This window comes from Chlorocebus sabaeus, chromosome 21 (genome assembly GCF_047675955.1).
Source record: "Chlorocebus sabaeus isolate Y175 chromosome 21, mChlSab1.0.hap1, whole genome shotgun sequence".
Classification (NCBI taxonomy): domain Eukaryota; kingdom Metazoa; phylum Chordata; class Mammalia; order Primates; family Cercopithecidae; genus Chlorocebus; species Chlorocebus sabaeus.
Genome location: NC_132924.1, coordinates 42,605,897 through 42,631,213, shown reverse-complemented (window position 1 = coordinate 42,631,213; position 25,317 = coordinate 42,605,897). Strand labels below are relative to the sequence as shown.

Sequence of the window (25,317 nt, the reverse complement as noted above, 5' to 3'; positions counted from 1 at the left end):
TTTTGATAAAAATAAAATAATAGTCTAATTTATATTTTGTATTAAATAGATTATTTTGTTTTTTTAAAGTATCAGGTAGATTTTGGAACTGCACATGTAAAATGTACTTGTGGCTTCATTACCTTAGCAGTTTCCTTTGAAGATCTGTAATTAAGAAAAAGAAGTATCCTAAAGTCATGCTTATCAAGTTTTGTCTCGGGATTTTTATAGCTACGTTATCAACCTTTCAAAAGATTATTTTATAATGGAAATGCTGACAAATGTGATAATAAACACAAATCCAAGGGTCTTAATTGTATTATAGGTCTGAATGTAGGAATTATGCATACTAGCAAAATATTTGGTTCAGTTTCCAGAACTTAATTTTGCAAAAATATGCTTTAACACTGGGCAACTAACTGTAAAAGACGATCAGCCTAAATGACTCCCTGTTGATGGTAAGGGCTTCTGATTATTTTTAGATTCCTCAGAAAGCTTAATTATGTCTTTCAAATATGATTTCATTTAGGTCTTTTTATGGCTTACATGTCTGAATACCAATAGTAATCTGATAGCTATGGGGAACTTAGTTTGAGACCAAAAGGCAGTGTTCCATCATCAGTAGAGAGTATATAAATAAATCGCCTCCAAGCAACATCTCAGATGGTATTTAGATTCTAAATGTTCAAATGACTTTAAGATTTCAAAAACAAATTATTTTAATTTTCCAGGAGTAACTGACACCATTAGGTCTTAAAAAAAACCTGGTTGAAGTTACTGAAAAGTCAATATCTACTCATATTTCTATCAATGTTGGTTTAGGAGATAATAAACAGTAAAACTATTTTAATATAGTGGGTGTCACATACAAAAACCCTTGTATTAAAAATTAGCTGGGCATGGTGGTACATGCCTGTAATCCCAGGTACTTGGGAGTCTGAGGCAGGAGAATCGCTTGAACCAGGAAGTTGGAAGTTGCAGTGAGCTGAGATGGCACCACTGCACTCCAGCCTGGTGACAGAGCGAGACTCCATCTCAAACAAACAAACAAACAAACAAACAAAAAACTTGTACTAAAGGTGCACTGATTTTATGCATCTAACATGAGGAAAACTAAAAATAATGCTTAGAAAAGTTGAGGGTCAGAATATGGAGGTACACTCCATTTAAGCTCAGGATGTGGATCGTTTTATCTTATCTCTATCGGTATTTGATGAAAGGAATAAGTCAATCCCTTTCTATGTGACTCTTATCCTTACCTGGGTTCAAATTACTTTGAGTAAAATTATTATGGAAATATCTTAAAAGACTACATTTGAGGCAGCTCCTAAACATGTAAACTTACAAATAGCAAAGCATTTATAAACTGTTAAAGTTTTTTTAAGAAGGGTGGGTAATTCCGCTAGTGATAATAAGAAAATGACTTTTCATTTAGAAGCTTTTTAGGTATCATTTACTATCATGAAAAGGTATTCACTGGAGGAATGTTATTTGCTTACTAGGAACAAAATGTGTTAGAATATGAGGGAGAAGACTAAGGAAAATGGGTGGCTGTGATTACTCCTCAGGACTTGTAATGTTGATGGTCCCTGGTCTACACAATTTTGCTTTATTTCTGGTTTTCAAAACTGGTTCTTTCAACAAAATATTAAGAATTCCTAGATTGGAATTACCTTTTTTTTTCTTTTTACTTATTCAACACTTTCAGATGATTTTTTAAAAAAAGAATGATGTTTAATTTCTAGGAGAACTTGAATTGGCAGAAGAATAAGAAAAAAACAACACTATGGGGTTTTGTTGTTGTTTGCTGTTAGCTGTTTGTGTATTTTTTTCATTTACCTGTTTGTTCTGATGTTCTTGTGGTAGAGTTGGAAAAATTCTTGATAGAAAGACACAATAAAAATAATAATAAAAAAAATCTTGGGAATGGGGGCTCATTTGAGAACTAAGCCAGGCCCTATTGAAAGGAAAACTAAGAGAAGTTTTAAATATTCAAAGTACTAATGAATGGGCTGGGAAACAGGCAAATTCCTGCAATACTAGAGGGTGGGAGAGTGAACTGACAGAACCCACCAAGAAGGGAATCTGGCCATTTGTATCCACAAACTTTAATCCAGAAATTTCACTTCTAGGTATCAAATATTAGGAAATAATAATAGACAGAGAAGACATTTACAAGAATGCTCTTAGCAGCATCATTTATTATTTTTTTTAAAGGAAATAGTTATCTATCTGTAAAGGGATGGTGTTGTGAAACATGGATATGACAATAAGATATGGTAATCAAAATCACATTTGGATAATATTTAAAGTTAAGGGAAAACATTGCACCTTCTATAATGTCAAGTGGAAAAATATCAGTATCCCAAGGTATCTCGAATTAGTTAAATATATTGAATTTATAACTGCACAGAGAAAAAAATACTAGAAATAAATAGATGAAAATGCTAACAGTATGGTAATGTGGAGTGATTCGAATTTTTTCTTTTTTGAAATTTTGTGTTCCAAAATTTCTAGGATGAGTATATGTTACTTATTAACGAAATGAATTCTCTTTCTGAAAACATGATTCAGAGAATTGTGTGTTCGCACAGGCGCCCGCCTATTCCTGTGGGTAATGAGGGGCGAAATAAAGTGTTGGAATCACTGGGGATTATCCTTTAGAATTACTGAATTTATGTTTACGTGGGCATTATTCAATCGGGTTCCTCTCCTCAGGTACCCACTCCTTTCTGAAAGACCCCAGTTCTGGTACTAGCACGTCACCTAGAAGGAAGAATCCTGGAATGGCACGGGTCCAAACTGGAGGCGGCCTCTCAGCATGGACCCGCTTCAACCTCATCTGCATGGCAGTCGTTTTGCAAGGCGTCAGAAGGCATCTCTTCTTTGGACTTTTTGTCTCCCCTGGTAGTCTCTAGAAGCCATTAGAGTGAAAGCTATCTTTCCTCCCTACAGCTAAAAACGTTAAAGTGAGCGCTCAGGCGGCCCTGCTCCTAGAAAGATCCAGGCACCTTCACATACTCCAACCCCTGGCCGGGGACAGTTGGAAACGCTGACTGGTGGCGAAGCTGCAGGGCACCCAAGGCCCCCTGCGACCCAGGAGTGACCCAAGTGCACTCGCCCCTTACTCTGGCCTGCGTTCTGAAGGCAGTGGAACAGGGAAGCTGACGCTGCACTTAAGATGCAAAGGGTAGATTTGTACTCTGGCTAAGGCACTGAATGAACACCACTGTGGCCCTGGGACAAGGAGCTATGGTCCCTCTGGAATCAACCAGGTGAAGAGGGAGAGGGAGAAAGGAAGAGAGAGGGTCCGCGCGCGGGAGAGAGGAAGGGAGGGGAGAGAGAGGGAATGGAAGACAGCAAGGGTCTTCCTTCTCAGAGGTCCCACTTTGTCAGCAGTTCCCCTCGACTGCTCTGCCTTCCATGTTTCCTTCCCTCAGTTCCTGGACAAGCATCGGAGGACCAGACAGAACCCTCTGGCTACCAGAAAAGCTCGCATCCCCGCACCCTCGCGGCGTCTGCTCCAGAGCCTCCACGCAGGCGCCTGCTGGAGCGCCTGCTGGGGATGGCGCACCACCGACTCTTGAGGCTTTTTAAAAAGTAAGAATTTCTACTTTATTATCTCTATAAAAAAAAAAAAAAAAAAAGTAAAGAGGAGAGGTTAGATTCTATAGAAGCTCCAAAGTCTGCCATTTGCGAGGAGGGTTCTCTTCCCACCCACCCAGCCCACAGAAGCTCTTAGGAGCAGCCTGGACGGCCCGGACTCATCCTCACGAGCTCTGACTTCCCCGCTCGCCCCTGACCCCGACTTCACTTAGGGCGGTCGCATAGATATGAACTCTACAACAGCCACTCTGCTCGGGGGCTTTGGGGATCTTACAATCTCGAAACCGACCTCCAGAAGGCCAGACGTTCTGTCTTGGGGCGTCCCTCCTGGCCCTTTAGCCTCACCCAGTACCCGGTCCTGACACACCCCCAGCACTACCAGACCAGGAAGGGCAGACTCTCCCCACCCGGTTCAGCCGCTTTCCTTCTTCTCACAGCTCTCCAAGAGCTCGGTCATGAAGGAGATGTAGACGATGGCCAGGCGGAGGGTCTCGATCCGGGACAGCCTTTTCTCGTAAGCAAACGTGGGCACCTTCCTCCGCAGCTGGTCAAAGGCCTCGTTGAGGTTGAACATTCGCTTCCTTTCGCGGATGTTGGCGGCCTGGCGCTGGGCGTAGGTGATCACCCTTTTCCTCTTGGGGCGGCCTAATAGGGAGACGCCTCTCCCGCGCTCCTCTTCCTCCTCCTCTTCTCCGTCCCCCTGGTCCACTTCGCACTCCTCTTCTTCTGGGTCCCCCTCTTCAAACCGCGCCATCCTCCTGGGTCTTCCTTCTCGGAGTGCAAGGGCTGAATCCCCAAAGGAGACCCCGGGTGCGAAGTCGCAAAGGAGAGGGCGTCCCGGGGAGGCCAAGGACAGGTCTGCGACGAAGTCCAGCACCGTAGCGTCCACGCAGCTCTCTGGATAGGCCGCCATCGCTTCGGCTTGGCCCTGCCTCTCATCGGTTTTCCGCAGGGAGGGGCGAGGCTGCTGGTGGAGATTCTTAACAGCCTTGAATCTGATGGGGCACCATCACCGAAGGGCCAGGGAACATTAAATATTTATAACCGAGCTGATAACAGGATTAGTCGCACCGATAAGAAATGCTCTGACAACGTCCCTTCTCTCGAAGCTTATGGAAGATGACAAGCTTGAGCACGCATGGAAGACTCAAAGGGACAGGCCTCCAGTTCTGAGATCCTTTTCTCTGCGCCACCCGGGACAGTTCCTTGTTGGCAACAACCCCCAGCTCTTACCTGCTGTGCTTTTTGTGTCTGTCTTCACCCCTGCAGCCAACTAATGTTCTCCGGGCTCCTTATCTCGTGTACTTCTTTAATTTCGTGTTGGATTTTCAAAGCGAGGATGTTTTCCACGGCGATGGCTTCTCCTTGACTTCAGGGTAGGAGTCTTGAATCTTGCCACCATCTGCCAATGGATGTGGAGCAAGTGCATGTGCTTTTAATGATGTCCTGAAGAGGGGCCCTGCCTGCCTGGGATCGAGGGGAGCTGTTTGTCTGGTATCCCAGTGCAGCGGCTGCTGAAAGGCAAGACCTTCCATTAGCTTAAGTAAGCATGGCAGGGGGGCCGAGAGTGCATTCCCCAGAGTCGCTGTTGGAACCGGCTTTCTTTTTCTTTCCAGGGCATCGCAAACAGCTCTCCTGCCACGTTACAAACCCTTGCTTCTAAAGTCTGTTTGGATGCAATCAGCCTAACAATTGAGATACTTGACTTTCCTTTCCCTACCTTTACCTCCTGCTCATATAAAATAGAGGATTTTATTCCAAGAGGAAACGTTATGACAGCAATAAAATGACAAATTTAAGCTCAGGACATTTTCTATGCTCGGGCTTTGCTGTATACTTTTCAGTGTGGGGGACAAAGCAAACTCTCCCCACAAACAAAACCACTTCAAGCTCTTTTCAGAAATGCGATTTGCCCTTGATAAGCCAAAGAGTCAATCAGTTCACCCTCTGCTGAGGAGTCTTCGGACTTTTAAATTGCGGATCGAGTATTTGTTCCTGAACAAAGAAAAAAACCTAACACTTCCATCTGGCTTATTTTCCTCATTGATTTGTGTTGTCCTACAGTAAGATTTAAGAGCAGAAACAATGACCTATTGAATTATATTTAAAGGAGCTTTTTGATTATCATTAGATCGTTGAGACAAGAAAGAGATTTTAAATTTGGCATAATAAAAATAAGAGTTTACTCATTTTATATTATCTCTAGTATCCCTAATATTTTAACAAAAGGGTCCTTTTTCTTTGTCAATAACTATATTTACTTAATTATTCTGTAATGTGTAAAGATTTATTTAAAAGACCCATTGGGTCAAAATGACAGATTTTAAAGGTAGATTAGAAGAAATAGCCTAAAAAGATGAATGTGGAAACATCTCGGTTCAGAAGAGAACCGCCCAGGACATCAGTCTGCATTAAGTGGGTAAGTTGTGGCTAAGATGGTTCACTCAGTACATTGGACAGCTCCCAGAAACAAGAAACCGCCGTTTCTAACAGGTAATCTCAATTCATTTTCTTCTTCCTAGCCTCTCTCTGTGTAATCAGAACAGTATAACCTTGAATTCTTCTTCTTTTAACCCATTTGTGTCTGGTGTCTCTGGACCTTCTAATAGATTTTACCTTCTTTTGCTTGTGTTTACTGTCCATTCTCCAATTTGCAATGTGATAACTCAGGCAGAGAATAATTGAAATTTGTGATCCTGAAAGATGTTAATGAGAATAGATCTTTGGTTATTACTTAGTTGATTTTTGCTAAGCTTCTTTCAAAGGGAAGGCTGAAAAATAAAAACTCATAGGATTGTCAACAGTGGCTATGAAACTGGTAAATGGGAGAACTGATTTTTGTTTCAAAAAAGTAGTAACATGCTCTCTAACCCTTGTTTAAATTAATATGTTATTAAATATTGGGCAAATTTATTGTTGATTTTTAAATTATGTTAAATGCTTCTCAGTGACTTATTTTTTATTCATTTACAACCTATTTGCAAGTGTGTTAAACACCTCAGTCAACTGAGAATCTAGTTTCACAATATAATACATTGGAAAACTTAATGAAGGAAAATATGGTTGATATTTAAATTTAAATTTAAAATTTCAGAAAATGGGGGTCAGAAGCTTTCACAAGACTAAAGAGATAGTTTCATTGAACCAAACTCCTTTATGATTTTAGCCAAGGGAATGTATCTTTCTTCCTTTCCTTTCTTTCTTCCTTCCTTCCTTCCTTCCTTCCTTCCTTCCTTCCTTCCTTCCTTCCTTCCTTCCTTCCTCCCTCCCTCTCTCCCTCCCTCCCTCCCCCTCCCTCCATTCTTCTTTCTTTCTTTCTTTCTTTCTTTCTTTCTTTCTTTCTTTCTTTCTTTCTTTCTTTCTTTCTTTCTTTCTTTCTTTCTTTCTTTCTTTCTTTCTTTCTTTCTTTCTTTCTTTCTTTCTTTCTTTCTTTCTTTCTTTCTTTCTTTCTTTCTTTCTTTCTTTCTTTCCTTTCTTTCTTTCTTTTCCTCTATCTCTCTCTCTTTTAACAGAGTCTCACTCAGTCATTGAGGCTGGAGCACAGTGCTACAATCATAGCTTACTGTGCCTCAGACTCCTGGGTTAAAGAAACTCTCCCACCTCAGCCTCATGAGTACCTAGGACTGCAGGCACTGGCCACCTCATCAGGCTAAAGGTTTTGTTTTTTAGAGAGGAGGTCTAACTATTTTGCTCAGGCCTTAATCAATCCTCCCACCTTGGCCTCCCAAAGTGCTGAGATTACTGGCCTGATCCACTGCACCTGGCAGAGAACGGAGATTTCAATAATCATATCTCAAAAGGAACTGTAGTAAAAGTAATGGAACCAGTGCCCAGAATTGGGTTGAAATACTTGTATTAAAGTATTAGGAATTTTTTAAATATCCTGATAGATACACCTACAGCAATTATTTTAAAATATTTTCTTTTTTATTTCATCATAAAAATCCCAGGATAAACACTTCTGTTTATACCACCTTAATTTCTGTTTATCTTACAAGGTTGTAATCATGTTAATATAATTAAAGCAAAAAATGCTAAAATCTAAGTTATGAGGGTTTTTCATTTATAATTACAATTAGTTATATAAATTAACAATTATAGTTATTTCATTTATAATTATAATTAATTATAGGAATAACTGAAATTCTTTTTCTCTGCTTATTGTGAAAAGGTCATTTTATTTTTAGAAGACTTTTGTGGGTATTTGGTTCCACAGTAAGTATACATGACAAAATCAGTAAATTTATAAAGTACCAATGGTGTTACAGTTCATCCTATTGGAAGGAATCATTATTTTCATTTCTAGATTTGAAGGTTAAGGGAGAGATGTTTTTTAAAAACTCAATTGAGGATTAAAAGAAGTTAAGTTCAACCTTGATTCCTCTGTGTTCTAGGCCTATAGTTTACAGTTATTCAGTGACCTATACGGAGGTATTTATAAAAAGTTCGAGAACTCCTTCACAAATTTTGCTCAAAATATTTCAAGGAATGATTATGAAATGGCAGTTTTGCTTATTTGATTATCTAGTTTATTTCTATTGACCATTCTCATTAGACATAAAACATTTTGTTTATACTATTAAACTGTTCAGAATCAAAGAAAAAAAATGACCAAGAATAAAAAATGACCCATAATTATTGAATGAGCTGAAGCCTGGGTTTAAGGGTGCTAAGGGGAGAAAGGTGGATAAACAAAGCATCCAGGGAGTAAAGCAAATATATAAATCCCCCCAATTTAAAAAACCCTACCTTTCCTTTTTCATATCCCTTCCTCTGTTATTCTGGAAACATGAACTTCTAGGGCAAATAATAAAGACACGACAAAGCTAGATGTCTGTGATGATTGTAGGAGAAAGGCATAAGAAGTATTCCTTCCACTAACCTGGAGAAGAGAGCATTGTCTTCTTCCTATTCAATTTCAAATTATGTATGGCTGTGACCATGGCTGATTTAGAGATAGAGAAGAATATATATCCATTTATTTTGTGTTTTTTTTTTCATTTCATATTTTAGGTAAACTTTTTTGAAGTTCAGTGTATATACTTCAAAATTCACAAATTATATATGTGCAGCTTTATGAATTTTCAGAGTGAATGTATCCATGAAGCCAGTGCCCAAATCAAGAAATGGAATGCCTTTTTGAAGTTTGAGGTAATGTAAAAACAGTTAAGTCTTAAATGTATAGCTTGAGACTGTTTCACAAAGTGAGCACACCCACGTAACCAGCACACAAAACGGAAAATAAACATTACAAGCATCCCATATGACCTCCCCCACAATCTTCTGCCCATATTCAGTCATTAACCACTCCTCAAGGTATTGCTATCTGATTTCTGAAATTTTTGCCAATTTTTGAACATTCTATAAAAATAAATTATATTCTGCATACTCTTTTGTCTTTCAGTCAATATTTTATTTATGCAATTTGTGCATATCATTCTCATTGTTGAATAGTATTTCATGGTGTAAATATACCACTATTTATTTGTTCTTTCCTTTTCTTGTTGATGGACATTTGGATAGTTTCCAACTTTTAGTTACTACAAATAGAAGTATCATAGACATTATTGTACCTATCTTTTTGTGAGCACATTTATCCTTTCCTGTTTGGGATACACCTAGAATTGGAATAGATTATGCATATGCTCAGTTTTTTTTTTTTTAAATTACACTTTAAGTTCTAGGGTACATGTGCATAACGTGCAGGTTTGTTACATATGTATACTTATGCCATGTTGCTGTGCTGCACCCATCAACTCGTCATTTACATCAGGTATATCTCCTAATGCTATCCCTTCCCCTTCCCTCCCCAAAATAGGACCTGGTGTGTGATGTTCCCCTTCCTGTGTCCAAGTGATCTCATTGTTCAATTCCCATGTATGAGTGAGAACATGCGGTGTTTGGTTTTCTGTTCTTGCAATAGTTTGCTGAGAATGATGGTTTCCAGCTGCATCCATGTCCCTACAAAGGACACGAACTCATTCTTTTTGCATAGTATTCCATGGTGTATATGTGCCACATTTTCTTAAGCCAGTCTGTCACTGATGGACATTTGGGTTGATTCCAAATCTTTGCTATTGTGAATAGTGCAGCAATAAACATACGTGTGCATGTGTCTTTATAGCGTATATGCTCAGTTTTAATGGTTACTATAAAATTTTTTTCCAAAATGTTTGTAATAATTTACACTGTCACAAATGATATATTGGAGTTCCAATTTCTTCACATCCTCACCAATACTTGCAATTTTCTATCTTTTTAGTTTAAGCTGTCTTAAAGATGTGTATGAGTATCTCATTTCAGTTTTATTTTACATTTCCCTGATGATTAGTGAAATTGAGCACCGTTTCATGTTGGCCAATTAATTACTGACTCTTTAATAAAGTACTGCTCCACTGTTTTTTGGATTTTTTCTAATTAAAAAAATTGATTTGTATGAATATTCTGTGTATAAGTTCCATGTCAGATATATGTAATGTAAATATCTTCTCCCAACTCTGTGGCTTTCCTTTTCACTCTCGTTATGGTATATTTAAAAATTTCATTTATATTTTTTCCAATTTTTATGGTGGTAAAAGAGATACAATGTAAAGTTTATCACTTTACCTATTTTTAAGTGTACAGTTCGGTGGCATTAAATACATTCATAATATTGTGCAACCATCACCGTAATCCATCCCAAGAACTCTTTTAATTTTATAAAATGGAAACTTCATATTCATTTAAAAAGTAACTCCTCGTCCTCTCCTTTCCTCAGCCCCTGGCAACCACCATTCTACCTTCTGTCTCTATAAATTTGACTACTCTAGGTAGCTCATACAAGTGGAATTATACAGTATTTGTCTTTTTGTGACTGGCTTATTTCACTTAGCACAATGTCCTAAAGAGTAATCTATATTTTAACACACATTAGAATTTCCTTTCTTTTTGGGGTTGAATGATATTCCATTGTACGTATATGCCACACTTCGTTTATCCATTCATCTGTTGATGGACACTTGGATTGCTTCCAGATTTTAGTTATTGTGAATAATGCTGCTATAAACATGGATATCCACAGATCACTTTGACACCCTGCTTTCAATTTTTTTTTTTTTGGATGTGTCCCCAGAAGTGGAATTGCTAATAATATGGTAATTCTATTTTTAATTTAAAAAATAATTTTGTATTATTTAACTGACCTCTTTCTATCCTCCCCTCCCACTACCCTTCCAAGACTCTGAAAACCCACAATTCCATTCTCCACTTCATGAGTTTAACATTTTTGGCACCCACATATGAATAAGACCATGTGGTATTTTTCTGTGCCTGATTTATTTCATTTAACATAATGTCCTTCAGGCTCATTTGTGTTGCTGTCTAGTTTTAATTTTTTGAGGAACCACTAAACTGTTTTTCACAGTGACTCTACCATTTTACATTCCCACCAACACTGTGCAAGGGTTCCAGTTACTCCACATCCTCACCAACACTTATTTTATGTTTGTTTGTTTGTTTAGATAGTAGCCACCTTTACGGGTGTGAGTTTGTATCCTACTATAGCTTTGATTTGCATTTCCCTAATGATTAATGATGTTGAGGATCTTTTTATATGCCTATTGGCTATTTGTATATCTTTTTTTTGAGAAATGTCTCTTCAGGCCTTTCACTCATTTTTGAATTGGGGTTGTTTATTTCTTTTTTTCCAAGACCTTTACTGGACAGAAAGTTTCTATGATTTATTTTATGTATTATACATTTTGAAACCTTGTATATGTCTGAAAAGTATTCTGAGAAAAATACTAATTGTTTCTTTATGTATATTTAAGTAAAAATAGCTCTCGATACATCCTGGATATCAATCTTTTATCAGATACATGATTTGCAAATACTTTTCTCATTCTATAAGTTGTCTTTTTACCCTGTTAATAGTGTCTTTTGCTGGGCAAAAGTTTTACATTTTCATGAAGTCCAATTTGTCTATATTTTCTTTTTGCTTGTACCTTTGGTATCATATCTAAGAAATCACTGCCAAATCCTATGTTGTAAATCTTTTACTGTTTTTTTTTTTTTTTTATTTCTAAGAGGTTATAGTTTTAGGTCTTATGTTTAGCTCCTTGATCCATTTCGACTTAATTTTTGTATATAGTGTTAGGTAAGGGTCCAACTTCATTCTTTTATATGGGGATATGCAGTTTTCCTGGTTCTGTTTGTTAAAAACACTATCTTTTCTCTATTGAATGATTTTGGTATCCCTGTCAAAAATCATTTGACCATACATGTGAGGGTTTATTTCTGGGCATTCTATTCTATTTCATTGGTTTATTTGCCTGTCTTTATGCAAGAACCACATTGTTTTGTTTACTGTAGCTTTGTAGTAAATTTTGAAATCAGGAAGTATGAATCATTTAATATCTTTAGATGAAAAGAAGTTCTTAGTTTTAGTGTGGTCAAAATTATCATTTTTTACTCCTTAGTGTTATGTCATGTTTAAGAAATCTTAATATATTTTAACATCAAGAAGATATTATTTTATGCTTTCTTCTAAAAGCCTGTTTTTTCTTTAACATTTAGAACTGTAACCAACCTAGAAATGATTTTTGTATGGTATGAGTAATAAAGGTGGTGGCCAAAATTTATTTGGTTTTCAATGGACCCAGAAACATTTATTGAAAAGACTATCAGTTTTTAATTAAACTTACTCATTTTATGAAAATATTTCTAAACTAAATGAGAACTTTTTCTGTTCTTAGGAGTGCTAAGAAAAGAATTCAAATATAAAAGGAAATCAATTCTAGGATTTGTCTATATTTTGAACTATATTTATAGTTCAAAAATTCTTGCTTATAGTCCAACTAATTTTTTGCAATTTTAGTTATAATCTAGGTGCAAATAAAAATAAGGACTCCTTAGAATGCTGTAGTTTAGGGATTGGCTAACATTTTCTTTAATGGATGAAAGAGTAAATAATTTAATCTGTACAGGTCGTGAGTCCTGTTGCAACTACTCAACCCCAGTTCTGTAGTAAAAAAAAGGAGCCACAGACAATGTGCAAATGAATAAGCATCGCTGTGTTCTCTAAAACTTCACTTACAAAATTAGGCAGTGGGCTGGACTTGGCCCTTGGGCTATAGTTTTCTCACTCCTGTCCCATTTATTGATCCTATCTCCATATTCTCTGGTACCCTGGTACACCTAATATGGATACTTGCCAAGATAAGGCCATGAAAAATATAAGTGAATATGAATTTGTTGAGTGTATATTAGATTTATGTGTATGTATGTATCTCACATGGGTTGGGGGAGATGAAAATAGAATATAAAAATTCTCCTAAAACAACTGAATCTGTAGCTTCTGTCTTTGAAGTTACACTGAGTTGTTAGAGAGTAACAACAAGCAGCTCTGCACAGGAGGTATGCATACCACTTTAAAGTTACCAGTGCAGAGAATGAATGCTTATTTTTAATCACTGACAAGAAACACCAAATCTGATGATCTACTCTTTCAAATATTAGTATTATTTGTAGGCAATTTACATTTAATTAGGAATAAGGAAGGAAGAGGTAAAGTTACTGGATGGAGCAGCCTTTTATTGTGTGAAGTGCTTCTCTTTGTTAAGATGAACTAATCTCATTGTCTAATGTTGAGAAATTAAACGATGTAGGCAACTGCTTATCCTGTCCACCTACATTACCTTCTTTGTGCCACAGATTATCTGGCAGGGACTGCACGTTTTTCCTCAGTGTCTACTTACTCTTTCTGCCTTTGGGTAATAGAAACACCCCTACATATTTTAGGTGGCATATTTTTTACCCCACTACCTTGATGCCAAGGGGATGAGTGGCATTGATATGTGCAAGTTGAAGTTGGTCTTTTGGATAGCAAACGATGTGCCCTCTGCTTGGTTTTGTTGCCTTCTTACCATTGCCTAAAATGTGGGAATGTTGGTAGTGAGCTAGAATTAGCCACGTAGCAAAAGATATCACTGTATGGCAATATTTGGAAAGTTTTTTCTGTGAAGGGCCAGATAGTACATATTTTAGGTTCTGCAGGCTGTGTGTTCTCTGCCACAACTACTCAAGTCTGCCCTTGTATTGTGAAAACACCATAGACAATACATAACTGAATGGGTGTAGCTATTAAGAACTTTATTTACAAAAGTGGAAGAAAGGCAGAATTTGGCTCTTAGATCATAGGTTGCTTACACCTGCCTTAGGAAATGGCAGAGCCACAGAAAACTGGAACTTAATGTGACCTGTAGAGAAGAGCTGTAGCTCTCAAATACAGAGTAAAGGTGGGAATATACTCTAGTGTATCTCATATCTCTTTATTAAAGTGATGTGCTTTCTGCTGGCACCTAAAAATCTGGAAGATGATTCAAAGATTAAGCAGATAGATATGCTTCTTTACATCTATTTTAAACTATCATTTATAAAAACTGCTTAAAATCTGTCATTGTTTTTTTCATCTCAGGTTTTTTCTCTTCCTATGAAATAATTCCATTTCAGTTAGCCTTTGGGATAAATCTCTCTTTCAAATTTTCAATTATATTAGTTCTTACACTAGTTGTTGTTTGAACCCTCTCCAAATTCTTTATTTCTTTTTCTAAAGGTGGAAAATTAGAGAGGTATAAAGGAAAAAAATATTCCCCCAGATGCTATAAACTACTATATTCAAATAATTTTTTTCTCATTACTTATACTACGTCTTGGTATATTATTTTTAATTGTGATTATTCTTTATAATAAATGTTATTAGGTTTTACATTAATCCTTAAATCTATAAGTTATTTGTATATTTGGAGACTAAATACTATATGTGTGATTTTGTGATTTAATATTTTTTCAAACTTTTTTGCTATTATACTATTCACTTATGATGTGAAGAAAGTATTAGTATAAGTTGTAACACATGAAACTGACAAATTCAATCCATTTTTAACCTAAAAAATGGGCAGTTTCATTTGATTGAGCCTAGTTTATTAAGAGGTACTCCCACTTAATGAGAAAGTAAAATTTTAAAACATAATTCATATTATACATTAATATACTACTTGCATTAACATATAACAGATTAGAATAATGTTATCCTATTGGACAGTAAGTTTATTGCAAAGTAAATTTAACAATATATCATACAATTTTTTTCAAAACAATTTTATTGAATGCTTATGAAGTACTTGATCTAAGCCTTGATCCAGGAATTGATCTAAGAGTTGGGTATAAATCAGTGAACAAGATAGGTATCTGAATAAAAAACTTCGTTATTGTGTTGAAGGTGGTAAGTGCTATGGGAAAAATTGTTCGGTATACAGGTGAGTGCTGGAATTTGGGGGCAAGTTGCTACTTTAAATAAGGTTATTAAGAAGAAGTATGATATTCAAATAAATACTCAAAGGCAATAGAGAGTTAGTTAACTGCATATCAGGTGAGAAGTTTCCAGGCAGAAAGAACTGACATTTCAATGAAGATAAGGTAGAAGGATGCTGGGGATATTGGAGGAACATCACAAAGGCCACTATGAGAGAAAGAAGTGAAGGGAAAGAAGGATACTAGGTGATGAGGTCAGTTTGGTAACAGGAGTCAGGGTTATACAATGAATGACATTTTTCGCCATTTAAGGATCTTGGCTTTTACTTTGATTAAGATGTAATCCATTGGAAACTTTTGACGATTTACTTGCAGTTTGAAAGGATTCCCTCTTGTTAATGTGTTGAGAATAGAATCTATGGGAGACAAGTAGGGAGAGGGAAATCTGATGAGGGGCTATGCAGTAACCCATATTGGTAGTGGCTGCAGTGATATCAAGGGATTGTTATCCGGATGCAATTTGAAGAAAATTCAACAAGATGTGTTGATGATTGTATGTAGATTTTGAAGAAAAGAAAAGAGTCAAGAATGATCTCAAAGTTTTGGCCTGTGTACCTGGAAAGAAAGAGTTGTTATCAGCTAACATAAGAAAAACCCCAGGAAGAGGAGATCTGGGGCATGGCAAAGATCAGGAGATCCATTTCATTTTGAACACCTTAAGTTTAATATATTTATTTGACAGACAAGTGGAAACTCTGAGTAAGTTTCTGTCTCTCTCAGGGTAAAAGTAATCGTCATGTCTTACAGGGTGCTACATATTACACTATTTTTACACCCTAATACCTATGAGAACACATCTCATTTTTCCCCTTCTCCCTCACTCATTTTAGTTATGTTGATTTCTTTTCTGTTTCTCTCTCTCTTCCTCTTTCTCTCTCTCTTTCTAGACAGGATCTCACCCTGTCACCCAGGAGTGGTATAAACATGGCTCACTACAGCCTCAACTTCCTGTGTTCAAGTGATCCTCTCACTCAGCCTCCTCAATAGCTGGGACCACAGGCACATGCCACCACGTCCAGCTAATTTTTTATTTTTTTATAGAGATGAGGTGACGCCATGTTGCCTAGGCTGGTCTCAAACTCTCAGACTGAAGCAATGCTTGCAGCTCTTGGACTCAAGCAATTCTCCTGCCTTAGCCTCCCAAAATGTTGGTGTTACAGGTGTGAGCCACTGCACCCAGCCAATTGTTTCTCAAATATTATCTGATTCAATGCCTTTGCACTTCGGCTTCCTCTGACTGTAATACTCTTTCTCAGATATTCACCTATCTCACTCTATCACTTCCATCACTCTGATAAACAGGTCCCTCGATAATCCCAGTTTATAAGAGAAGTTCTCTATATTATATCAGGTGATCCCTTACCACCCTATATAAACTAGTACTCTCCTCCTCTGTCTTACCCTCCCTAATACTCTTGCCTTGCTTTTTTCTCCATAGCACACAAACCACCTAGCACAATATATATTTTCACTTGGTTAGTTTTGATTTTCTTCACTAGAATATGAGTTCCAAATGGTAGCCATGGAACTGCGCTGCTCAGATTTTTCTTTCAGCTTCAAGGATTGCAATTAGCTAACATGTTTCTGTTGCAGTGCCTTAGAGAGCCAATACAGAACTCAAGCCTAGACCATGTTCTTTTTGGACAGCCCCAACAGAAAAGGAATATTAGGGCTTGGTCATTTCTGCCCAATGTGGGACTTCTCCAAAAATATTATTTGCTCCAGATCTCCCCGTTTTCTTTGCTGAGACTTTTTTCAGCTCTGCACACACTAGACACTCTTCTTGCCTAGTCCTGATTCCTTCCCTTTTTCCTTTTATAAATATCAGATTCATATTCTGGCCTCAAGCTTCACCCACGTCAATTCTGTTTATTTCCCCTTTATATTTCTCAAGATTTACCATGCCACCTTCCATCCTTCCCAAATCTCTTGAATTCCTGACTTCGTCTTAAGTCTTAGTATCTTATTCATGAAGGCTCTGAATGGAGATAGTTGTTACTGGGAGCATTCTAAGTAAGTAGTAACTTGGGGTTTAGGGATTGGGTTACCCCCACCTTCCCTGCCCATGGCTGACACTGAGAACCTCATCCTGGATGGTAGGTAGAACACAGATAGTCCCTGGCACAAAGAAGTGGTGCATTTGCTAAAAATTTCACTGGGAAGACTGGAAAGGATGTTTGAGTGGAGGGGATTATACTGGGTGATGTAATAAAAATGTGGAGGATACAAAGGATAATGATATTGACTGATTGTTAATAAACCGCAATGATGTTCTAATGAAAAATAGTGAAAAGTTGCAATCAGTTAACTAATAATTTCTGAAAAGGGTGAAGGCCAAGGTTCTTATCTCCTGCAATGGGAGAACAGAAAAAGCTGAAAACCAAATTTAGGACTTAATAGTTAGAGTTGTTGAGTTTCAAAAATGATTAAATGATCCACCAAGACAGCAAAGGTCCTGTTGAATAAGCTATGGGTGTCAGGTGGACATTTTGGAGTGTTTTTTCCAGGGATGAGCAGGCAGGAAGAGAAGCCATCATCCTCTGATAAGCAGGAGGAGGTAGGAGGAAAATGTAGCAAACTCCAATGATCCACTTTGGTGCCTCTTGGCCCTCCCTTGCTCAATCGTGACTGAGGAGGATATGATTACACTGGACTCAGATTTCTCAGGAAAGCTAGTTTGAGCTACATCACTAGGTAAGCTCCCAAGACCAGCAGAGATGATGCCAGATTGGGGAATCTTTAGAATACAGAGTGGAAAAGGAAGACAAGGAGTACCAATTGTAACTTCAAGAACTGCAGTAATGGGATTATAGTTGGTTGCACTAACACCTCTCTTCTAAATTTTTGCTCAGGAAGAGAGACTAACTGAACTTCGAAGGGTCCAACACTCAACGCTTGTATAGAGAGGTGAATCACATGGCACAAAGAGTGAAATGTGGCATCCGTAGAGGTGCGATGCTCAGATCTCTATTCTAGGAAGAAATTGTTCAGCTCTAAGGAGTGCACTTAGCTGACTGCCTTCAGCTGCAACATCTACTGAATCCACTGCAACTTTCAAGCTGAAGACATGCTCTTCTCACTGAGTCTTTAGCCAATGACTGAGCATGGTGATAGCAGTAAAACCTGGCCATTTTTGCCCAATGTGAGACTCTTCTAATAGAAAAGCTCTGTGCTGTAGCTGTTTCTTGTGTTAACTGAGACAGTGTTGTATCTGCAGCACAGTCTAGTGCTCTTTCTTTCTAGTTTTGCTTCCTCCCCTCTTTCTTTTCACAGATGTTATATCTTTACGACAGTCTGAAGTCCCTTCTTGCCCAATGTTGCGTATTTCCTCTTTATAGTTCATAGCTCACTTACCCTTACCCCACCACATGTATTTACCTATTGCATGTCTAACTGTTCTCAGTATGAGGGCAAGAGTTGTCTTTCTAATTCTGAACTAAATTTCCAGTGTTTTGAACAGTGTCTTCCAAGTTACAGGCATTAAATAAGTAAATTTTGAAAATTGCAACCTGAGTCACACATGATAATTATCTCCCTTTTCATTAGTTTGTAAGTTCTTTCAAGACTGGTATGATAATAATGATGGTAGTAGTAATAACTACTGAGCACTTACTATGTGTTAAGTGCTGTGCTTATATTACCTCATTCAATACTTACCATAACCCTGTATAGAAGGGTTTCTCCTTTCCTCATTTTTAAAACAAATCTCCAAATGATTGAGTTTACAATGTGCAAATGCCCAAGTATCATTTTTTCAATGAATAATATTGCAATAAGTTCACTAGATATTTCCATTAAATAACTTTAAGCAATGATACTAAGGGTATTATTTGTACTTATTTCTGTCTTATATTATCTCTTCTAAATATAAGGGATTTACTTAAGTTTAAAAACGCCAGTTGTATCAGAACTAACAACTTTGAAATGGAAGGCTTCCTAACCATTTTCCTGCTTCTTGACTCACCAAACTTTGGGCAGGGTTTTCTGGTTATCCTGCCACTGTCTTTAAGTTCTTTGTGGCTTCTGATAGCTATCATTTGAGGATTACAGAATCTCCCTTTGGTTAGTATCATGGATGGAGAAAACCGTTAACATGGTAAAAGCCATTACTTCTTGATCCCTGTGGGTCCTGAAAGATGATGACCTTCAGGAGCATGCTCACAAGTGTTGCTCTGTGCCAAGAGAAAATTCAAAATTTTAAAACAAATTTCCCTTCACTTTATCCAAGTAGCCTTAAATTTATATCAATCATCTTGTTTAGCAAAGTGATTTGATATACTCTTTTTATCTTCTTCCTAGAGTATAGACTCAAGAAGACCTCATTCAATACATTCCCTAGGGATTTCATGTGGTATTCAGATTGAATTCCGAGCTTATCTTGTTTCTTTATTTGAAAGCCACACTGGCTGTCTTACACAACATTAACTTAAAGACCCTCTAAAAGCAAAGTGCCCACACCCAAGAATGGCTACGGGATCAACAGAACTGTTCTGGAGTCTTTCACTCCGTTTTTATCCCGCCTATGCATGCAGTCTCAGTCTTTCTCCCTATCTCCCCAGGCTTCAGAATTTAGTATGTTACTCCCACCTGGATTATTATACTCTAGATTTGATCTTTTATTCTCCTCCATGGTTAGATGACTTTGAAGCGGCTCTTGGAACCATTAGCAGCAGATTGGTTATCTTCAGTAGGAATCTCTGCTTGAAGTTTTTCTTTACAGAATTCTACTCTGATGGTTGTTATAGGCTAACTGATCTCTCTCTGTCTCTCTCTTTCTCTCTGTGAATGCATTAGGGATTCTGTGATCAAAGTTTTATGTTCATTATAGGGTAAAGTTATAAGACAGTAGACATAAGTAAAGATGGTAGAGATTATTAGATACTAAATATACTTTATAAGGTATTAGAGAAAAAGTGGTCAAATGGTTAAAAAATTTCTGAGAATTTATCTGTACTTTATAGATAAAGACTTGCAAGGTTTGTTTTGTTCTAACTCTAGCTCATAATCTGGTGACCTTGACCTTGCTTGAATATCAAGTTTCAACTTGATGTTCTATGGAAGACAAAAACTGCGTAGGGCAAGTATGAGCTGGTTCAGTAATACCCTTGGAATTAATAAACTAACAACATAAAGAAATACCATAATGTTGTTAGCTATTGTCAATTTACTTTCTGTCATCTGAGAAGAAACACCCTAAACACACACACTATTATAGTGGAGTGGGACCCTGGGGCCTTAGAAATTTTAGGGTTCCACATTGTATCTTTTCTCTTTTCCCGTTTTTCTTACCTCATGCTTTCATTCAGTGACCCTCAGATCTCATAATACTCTCCTTTTCCACTAGGCTGGGGGCTCCACCATGACTGATACTCTAACACTAAAAGAATTTTTAGAACTACTGAGCACTTACTATGTATTTGGCACAGTGCATGTGCAGTCTCTTTCCCTCTTGCATTTGAATGATCCGTTTCATTCTTTACCATGTATCTCCAGAGGGAATTAGTCTTTTTCCAGTATGATATGACTATGGTTAATAACTTGATTAAAGCTTTGGTAGATTAGTTTCATTATCTAGGTTAAATATTGGCCTGGAATATTCCACTGCAGGGTTCTCTAAGAAGAGCAGAGTAATTTCGATGCCTATTGGTGTGATTATATGATGAAGTTTTACATATCACATATACAATCTTTTAAAGTATACTATCATTAGGATCTTAATTTATTTAATGTAATGGAGAATTAGGTTCATAATGTGACAATGATAGTTCTGAAGAAATCAATCGAGATGTATTTCTAAATAACAGTAATGGAGAGAACACTGGCTTTTAGGAAGAGCACAAGTCCTCTCTCTAGTCCTTCTCTTACTTCATTTGCAAGGAAGATAAGAAATTTCTGATGGAGATCCTAGGACATTTTATTAGGTCATCGTCCTAGTGGGCAGAACTTGCAAAGGTGAAGCTTCTGCCCACCTACTGATTTTCCTTTCTTATTCTTGCTCTTTATTCCATTGTATGACAGTAATAAGATTTCTGGAATCCTCACATGTCAACCTGTCCTCTAATTTCATTTTCCTCCTGTCTGAGTCTCTGAGTCTTTTTATTCTACGGAAGTGGGAGTATTCTTTAGACAAGCCTTAATGAACACAGATGTGAAAAATGCAAAGTGCAGCTTTGAACATAAGGTGATGACTCTCATTTGAGCTGAAGACCACCTGTCTCGTAATGACCAGTTAGCTAAAGAGTAGATTCCTGGACCCAACTCAAAGACAAAGAATCAGAATACCTAATGGTATACAGAGATTACCCTATTTAGGAGATTGTTATGTATGTTAAGAATTGAGGTTTAGTTTAGCAGTGATTCTTCGTTCTGGCTGCATATTAGAATTTCCTGTGAATTGAAAACTATTGATAGTGGAGCCACATTCCTAGGAAATTAAATCAACATTTAAGCTGAATTTCCCCCAAAGAATTCTATTATGCAGCGAGATTTGAAAGCCATGGGTTAGGAAAATAGTGTTACCTGAATAGTGTAATCTTATCTTTGACTTGCTTTGCTTTCTTTCTGACCCTATAGTATATAGTCCAATCAAAACTGTATTCTTATAGAACCAGTGCAGTCAACACTTCCAACAAGAAGAAATATGAGACATATTTGGAATTAATAATAACAAACATGAACTAGAATACTTGTATTGAGCTATTAGCCTGGGAAACTTTATTATAATGAGTTATAACCTAAAAATACAATCATGAGGTAAATTCAAGTTAGATAAATTGTTTACTAAAAAATGGAATAGATTTTTAAGCATATTAAACCAATAATTCTCCTCTGAGGTTTGAAAGATAATAATCAGGGTATCATTTAAAATGAAAAGAAAGGCCGGGCGCGGTGGCTCACGCCTGTAATCCCAGCACTTTGGGAGGCCGAGACGGACGGATCACAAGGTCAGAAGATCGAGACCATCCTGGCGAACACGGTGAAACCCCGTCTCTACTAAAAAATACAAAAAAAACTAGCCGGGCGAGGTGGCGGGTGCCTGTAGTCCCAGCTACTCGGGAGGCTGAGGCAGGAGAATGGTGTAAACCTGGGAGGCGGAGCTTGTAGTGAGCCGAGTTCGTACCACTGCACTCCAGCCTGGGCGACAGAGCAAAGACTCCGTCTCAAAAAAAAAAAAAAAAAAAAAAAAGGAAAAGAAAAACCTTCTCTGTCTTATTCATCCTGTAGGTGATAGTAATCTGATGCATGAAGTCCCAATTACTGCAACTGCTGCTGGGTTTTTAAATCACCATTATATTGCTAAGACATAAATCAATATTCAGATTAATGTTCTATGTGTGTCAGGTGATCTCCTATATGGCTTTCCAGGTTCTTAGGTATGAGACATATTTTCTTAAAGGATTCTATATTCCAGTGTAACACACAGACACACACACACAGAGTGCTCTTAAATATGCATATTTGTCTATATAGTTACTGAAGTAACTATACATCTATATATTTTATTTATTTGGTGATAGTAATTTTAGGGAAGCTGAGCATTCATTTCATTGATGTGACTTAGCTTTCTCGTTTTGAAAACAGTAATGGTAATTTAAATGAACAGAAAAATCAGCAGTGATTTCTATAATGCAATGTTTGAATCAAATAGTTAAAACCAAAATCTCAAATTACAGCACACTGGATATATTTTGTTCATCAGAGAGCTGTATTTACTAAGAATATTCATCCACAAAGGGAAGGAAAAATCTATATGCATCAATCTATTATCACATTACCTTAATTGATACATAGTGATAATTGTGAAGATATTAATTTGTTTTATTTCAGTTTTAAATCATTTTACTGCCATTATTCTACTAAATACGTAAGTAGATTAGGGTAGAAATCAATAGAAGGATATAGTTTTTATGGTTAAGATGCTAATTCTAACAAACATTGTGTAGGTTGAAATAATGCTAAACTCGGTAAAAAGTTTGCATACTACAAAAAGAGTTACAAAATACTATGTTTAGGGCATCTTAAAACTCATAAAACTTTTTTGGTAGATAAATAATATTTTAGGTTTATAAGAGACAATCATCTACATCTAAGGCAGACTTGAGAAATGAACTTGGTTTAATGAGAAAGTATGAATAAATTATATAAGCTTTAAAACTATCTAAATAAATTTCTGCCCTAATATCAATTTCCATTTTCCCAAATCTACTTGAATCCCAGATTATTTTGATTTACTCTCTGCAGTTATCTCCAAATGTTCTTGAAGGTTATTTCTATCTCTTAATACATGTGACATATTATTATCAATAAAGAACTTCTCTGACATGCTTTCACACAAAACCTTCAATTGCTTAATAGTTTATTTATTTTGTTGTATAGATACACACCAATATATATTTACATAGCAAAATAAATAACAAAATATTGCATCTATATAACAAAATTAATAAACTACTATATATATATAAAATCGTATACATATGAAATCCTCAAATCCTTTGTATACTATTAAAGACCCTTCAGACTCACCCTGTATTTTGACTTACCATTTACCCTCACCTGCCCTGTTTCATCTCTCTTAGCCATCCCAACAATACATTTTCTCATTCCTGATTATTTGCCCTTGGTACTCCCTTCTCTTCTCATTCTACACCCCTGACTTACGTTATGTCACTCCTCTGCCCAAAATGTTTCCCATTTCCTAATTAGTCTCTGAATATCTTGCCCTGCTATAACACATATTTCATTCAACAGCTAAATGTGATTATTTTAACATGGGAAATCTGATCACCACCATCCTGCTTACAACCTTTAAATGATTTTAATCATTCTTAGGATATATTAAGAAATCTCTGATATGACTAACAAAGCGTCCAGTAATCTGATTGCTGCCAACTTCACTATAACCATCTCTCAGTTTTTGTCTTTGCTTTAGACATGCTTATGGTTTTTGAATTCCAAGGATGGGCCATAAGACCTAAAAGGACATCTGACATGTAAAACACTTTCCCTGCCCTCTGCCACCACATCCTTCTGATTTTTTCCAGTTCTTCAGGTAGGAAATTGTACCTACCTAGAGATTGTAGTGTTGGTATGGTTTTGATAAAATAAAATAAAATAAAACACAAGAGACTTCCATTTTTAGGCAAGGTGGAGCAAAAGGCACTGAATTTACCCTACTACCTGAAAAAAAGAGACAATGGAAAAAAATATATGAAAAACTTATCAGGTGGTAGGATTTTCAAACAGTCTGCAAAACCTTCCCATCACCTAACTTGTGGTTGCAACTTTTGGTCACTTACCTAGCCACTACGCATTTCTTCTGTAATGCCATATCAGCAAATTTAATTTTATGTATATTAAAATCAAATCAAATTCTACTCAAAAAGAATCAAAACCATAAATGTAAACATAAAACTACAAAACTCCTAGAAAAAATATAAGAAAAAACCTTTGCGATCTTGACTTGAAATTCATGATCCATAAAAACATGAAACTGATAAATTAGACTTCATCAAAATTAAAACTTTTGCTTTTCAAAGCATGGTTAAGAAAAGCCATAGTCTAGGAGAAATGCTTTTCAAATTACATATTAAAATACTTAGGAATTATATTTAAATTATATTGAAAATACTTTGAAAACATAATTATTAGAAAATAAACCATCCAGTAAAAAGCTGTGCAAATTTTTGAACAAATATTGCAAAAATTCAGCAAAGAAAAAATATTTATAGTAATAAGCACATGAAAAGAGGCTCAACATCATTAGTCAATAGGGAAATATAAATTAAAACCACAATTAAATATCATTATACACCTATCAAAAATGGATAAATTAAAGAGACTAATTATACTAAGTGTTGGCAAATATGTGGAGAAATAGGACTTCTTATGCACTGCTAGGTGGAATGTAAAATGGTATGACTGCACGGTAAAAAAATGTATCAGTTTTTAAATAAGTTAAACATTTATCCACCCTATGAGCTAGCTGTTTACTCTTAATTATTTTGCCAAGAGAAATAAAAGTATACATGTGGCATGCAAATGTTTATAGCAGATTTACTTGTAATACCCCAACCTTTCTTATAATTTTGTCGTACACCATCCAAATGTTCATCAACAAATGAAGAAACTGTGATACATCTGAAGAATGGAGTACTACTCAGCAGTAAAAAGGAATGAACTATTAGCACACATTATAAAAAGAAATAAATCTTAAATATGCTGAAAGAAAATAGATAAATGTACATATTCTGTGATTCCATTTGTGTAAAGTTCTAGTAAGTGTAAACGAATCTATTGTAACTGAAAGCAGGTCAGTGGCCAGTGAACTAGAGGTACATGCTTTACCAGGAGGAATTCCTAAGGGAGATGAGGAAACTTTTG

General features: G+C 36.6%; 1 protein-coding gene across 1 annotated transcript; it reads right to left on the bottom strand.

Annotated features, from left to right (window-relative positions):
• Nucleotides 1-3,916: 3,916 nt before the first annotated feature.
• Nucleotides 3,917-5,742, bottom strand: FERD3L (Fer3 like bHLH transcription factor). The gene has a single exon (XM_007981937.3). It carries the CDS (start codon nucleotides 4,496-4,498, stop codon nucleotides 3,998-4,000), a length of 501 nt encoding a protein of 166 aa, XP_007980128.1. The 5' UTR covers nucleotides 4,499-5,742; the 3' UTR covers nucleotides 3,917-3,997.
• Nucleotides 5,743-25,317: the final 19,575 nt, after the last annotated feature.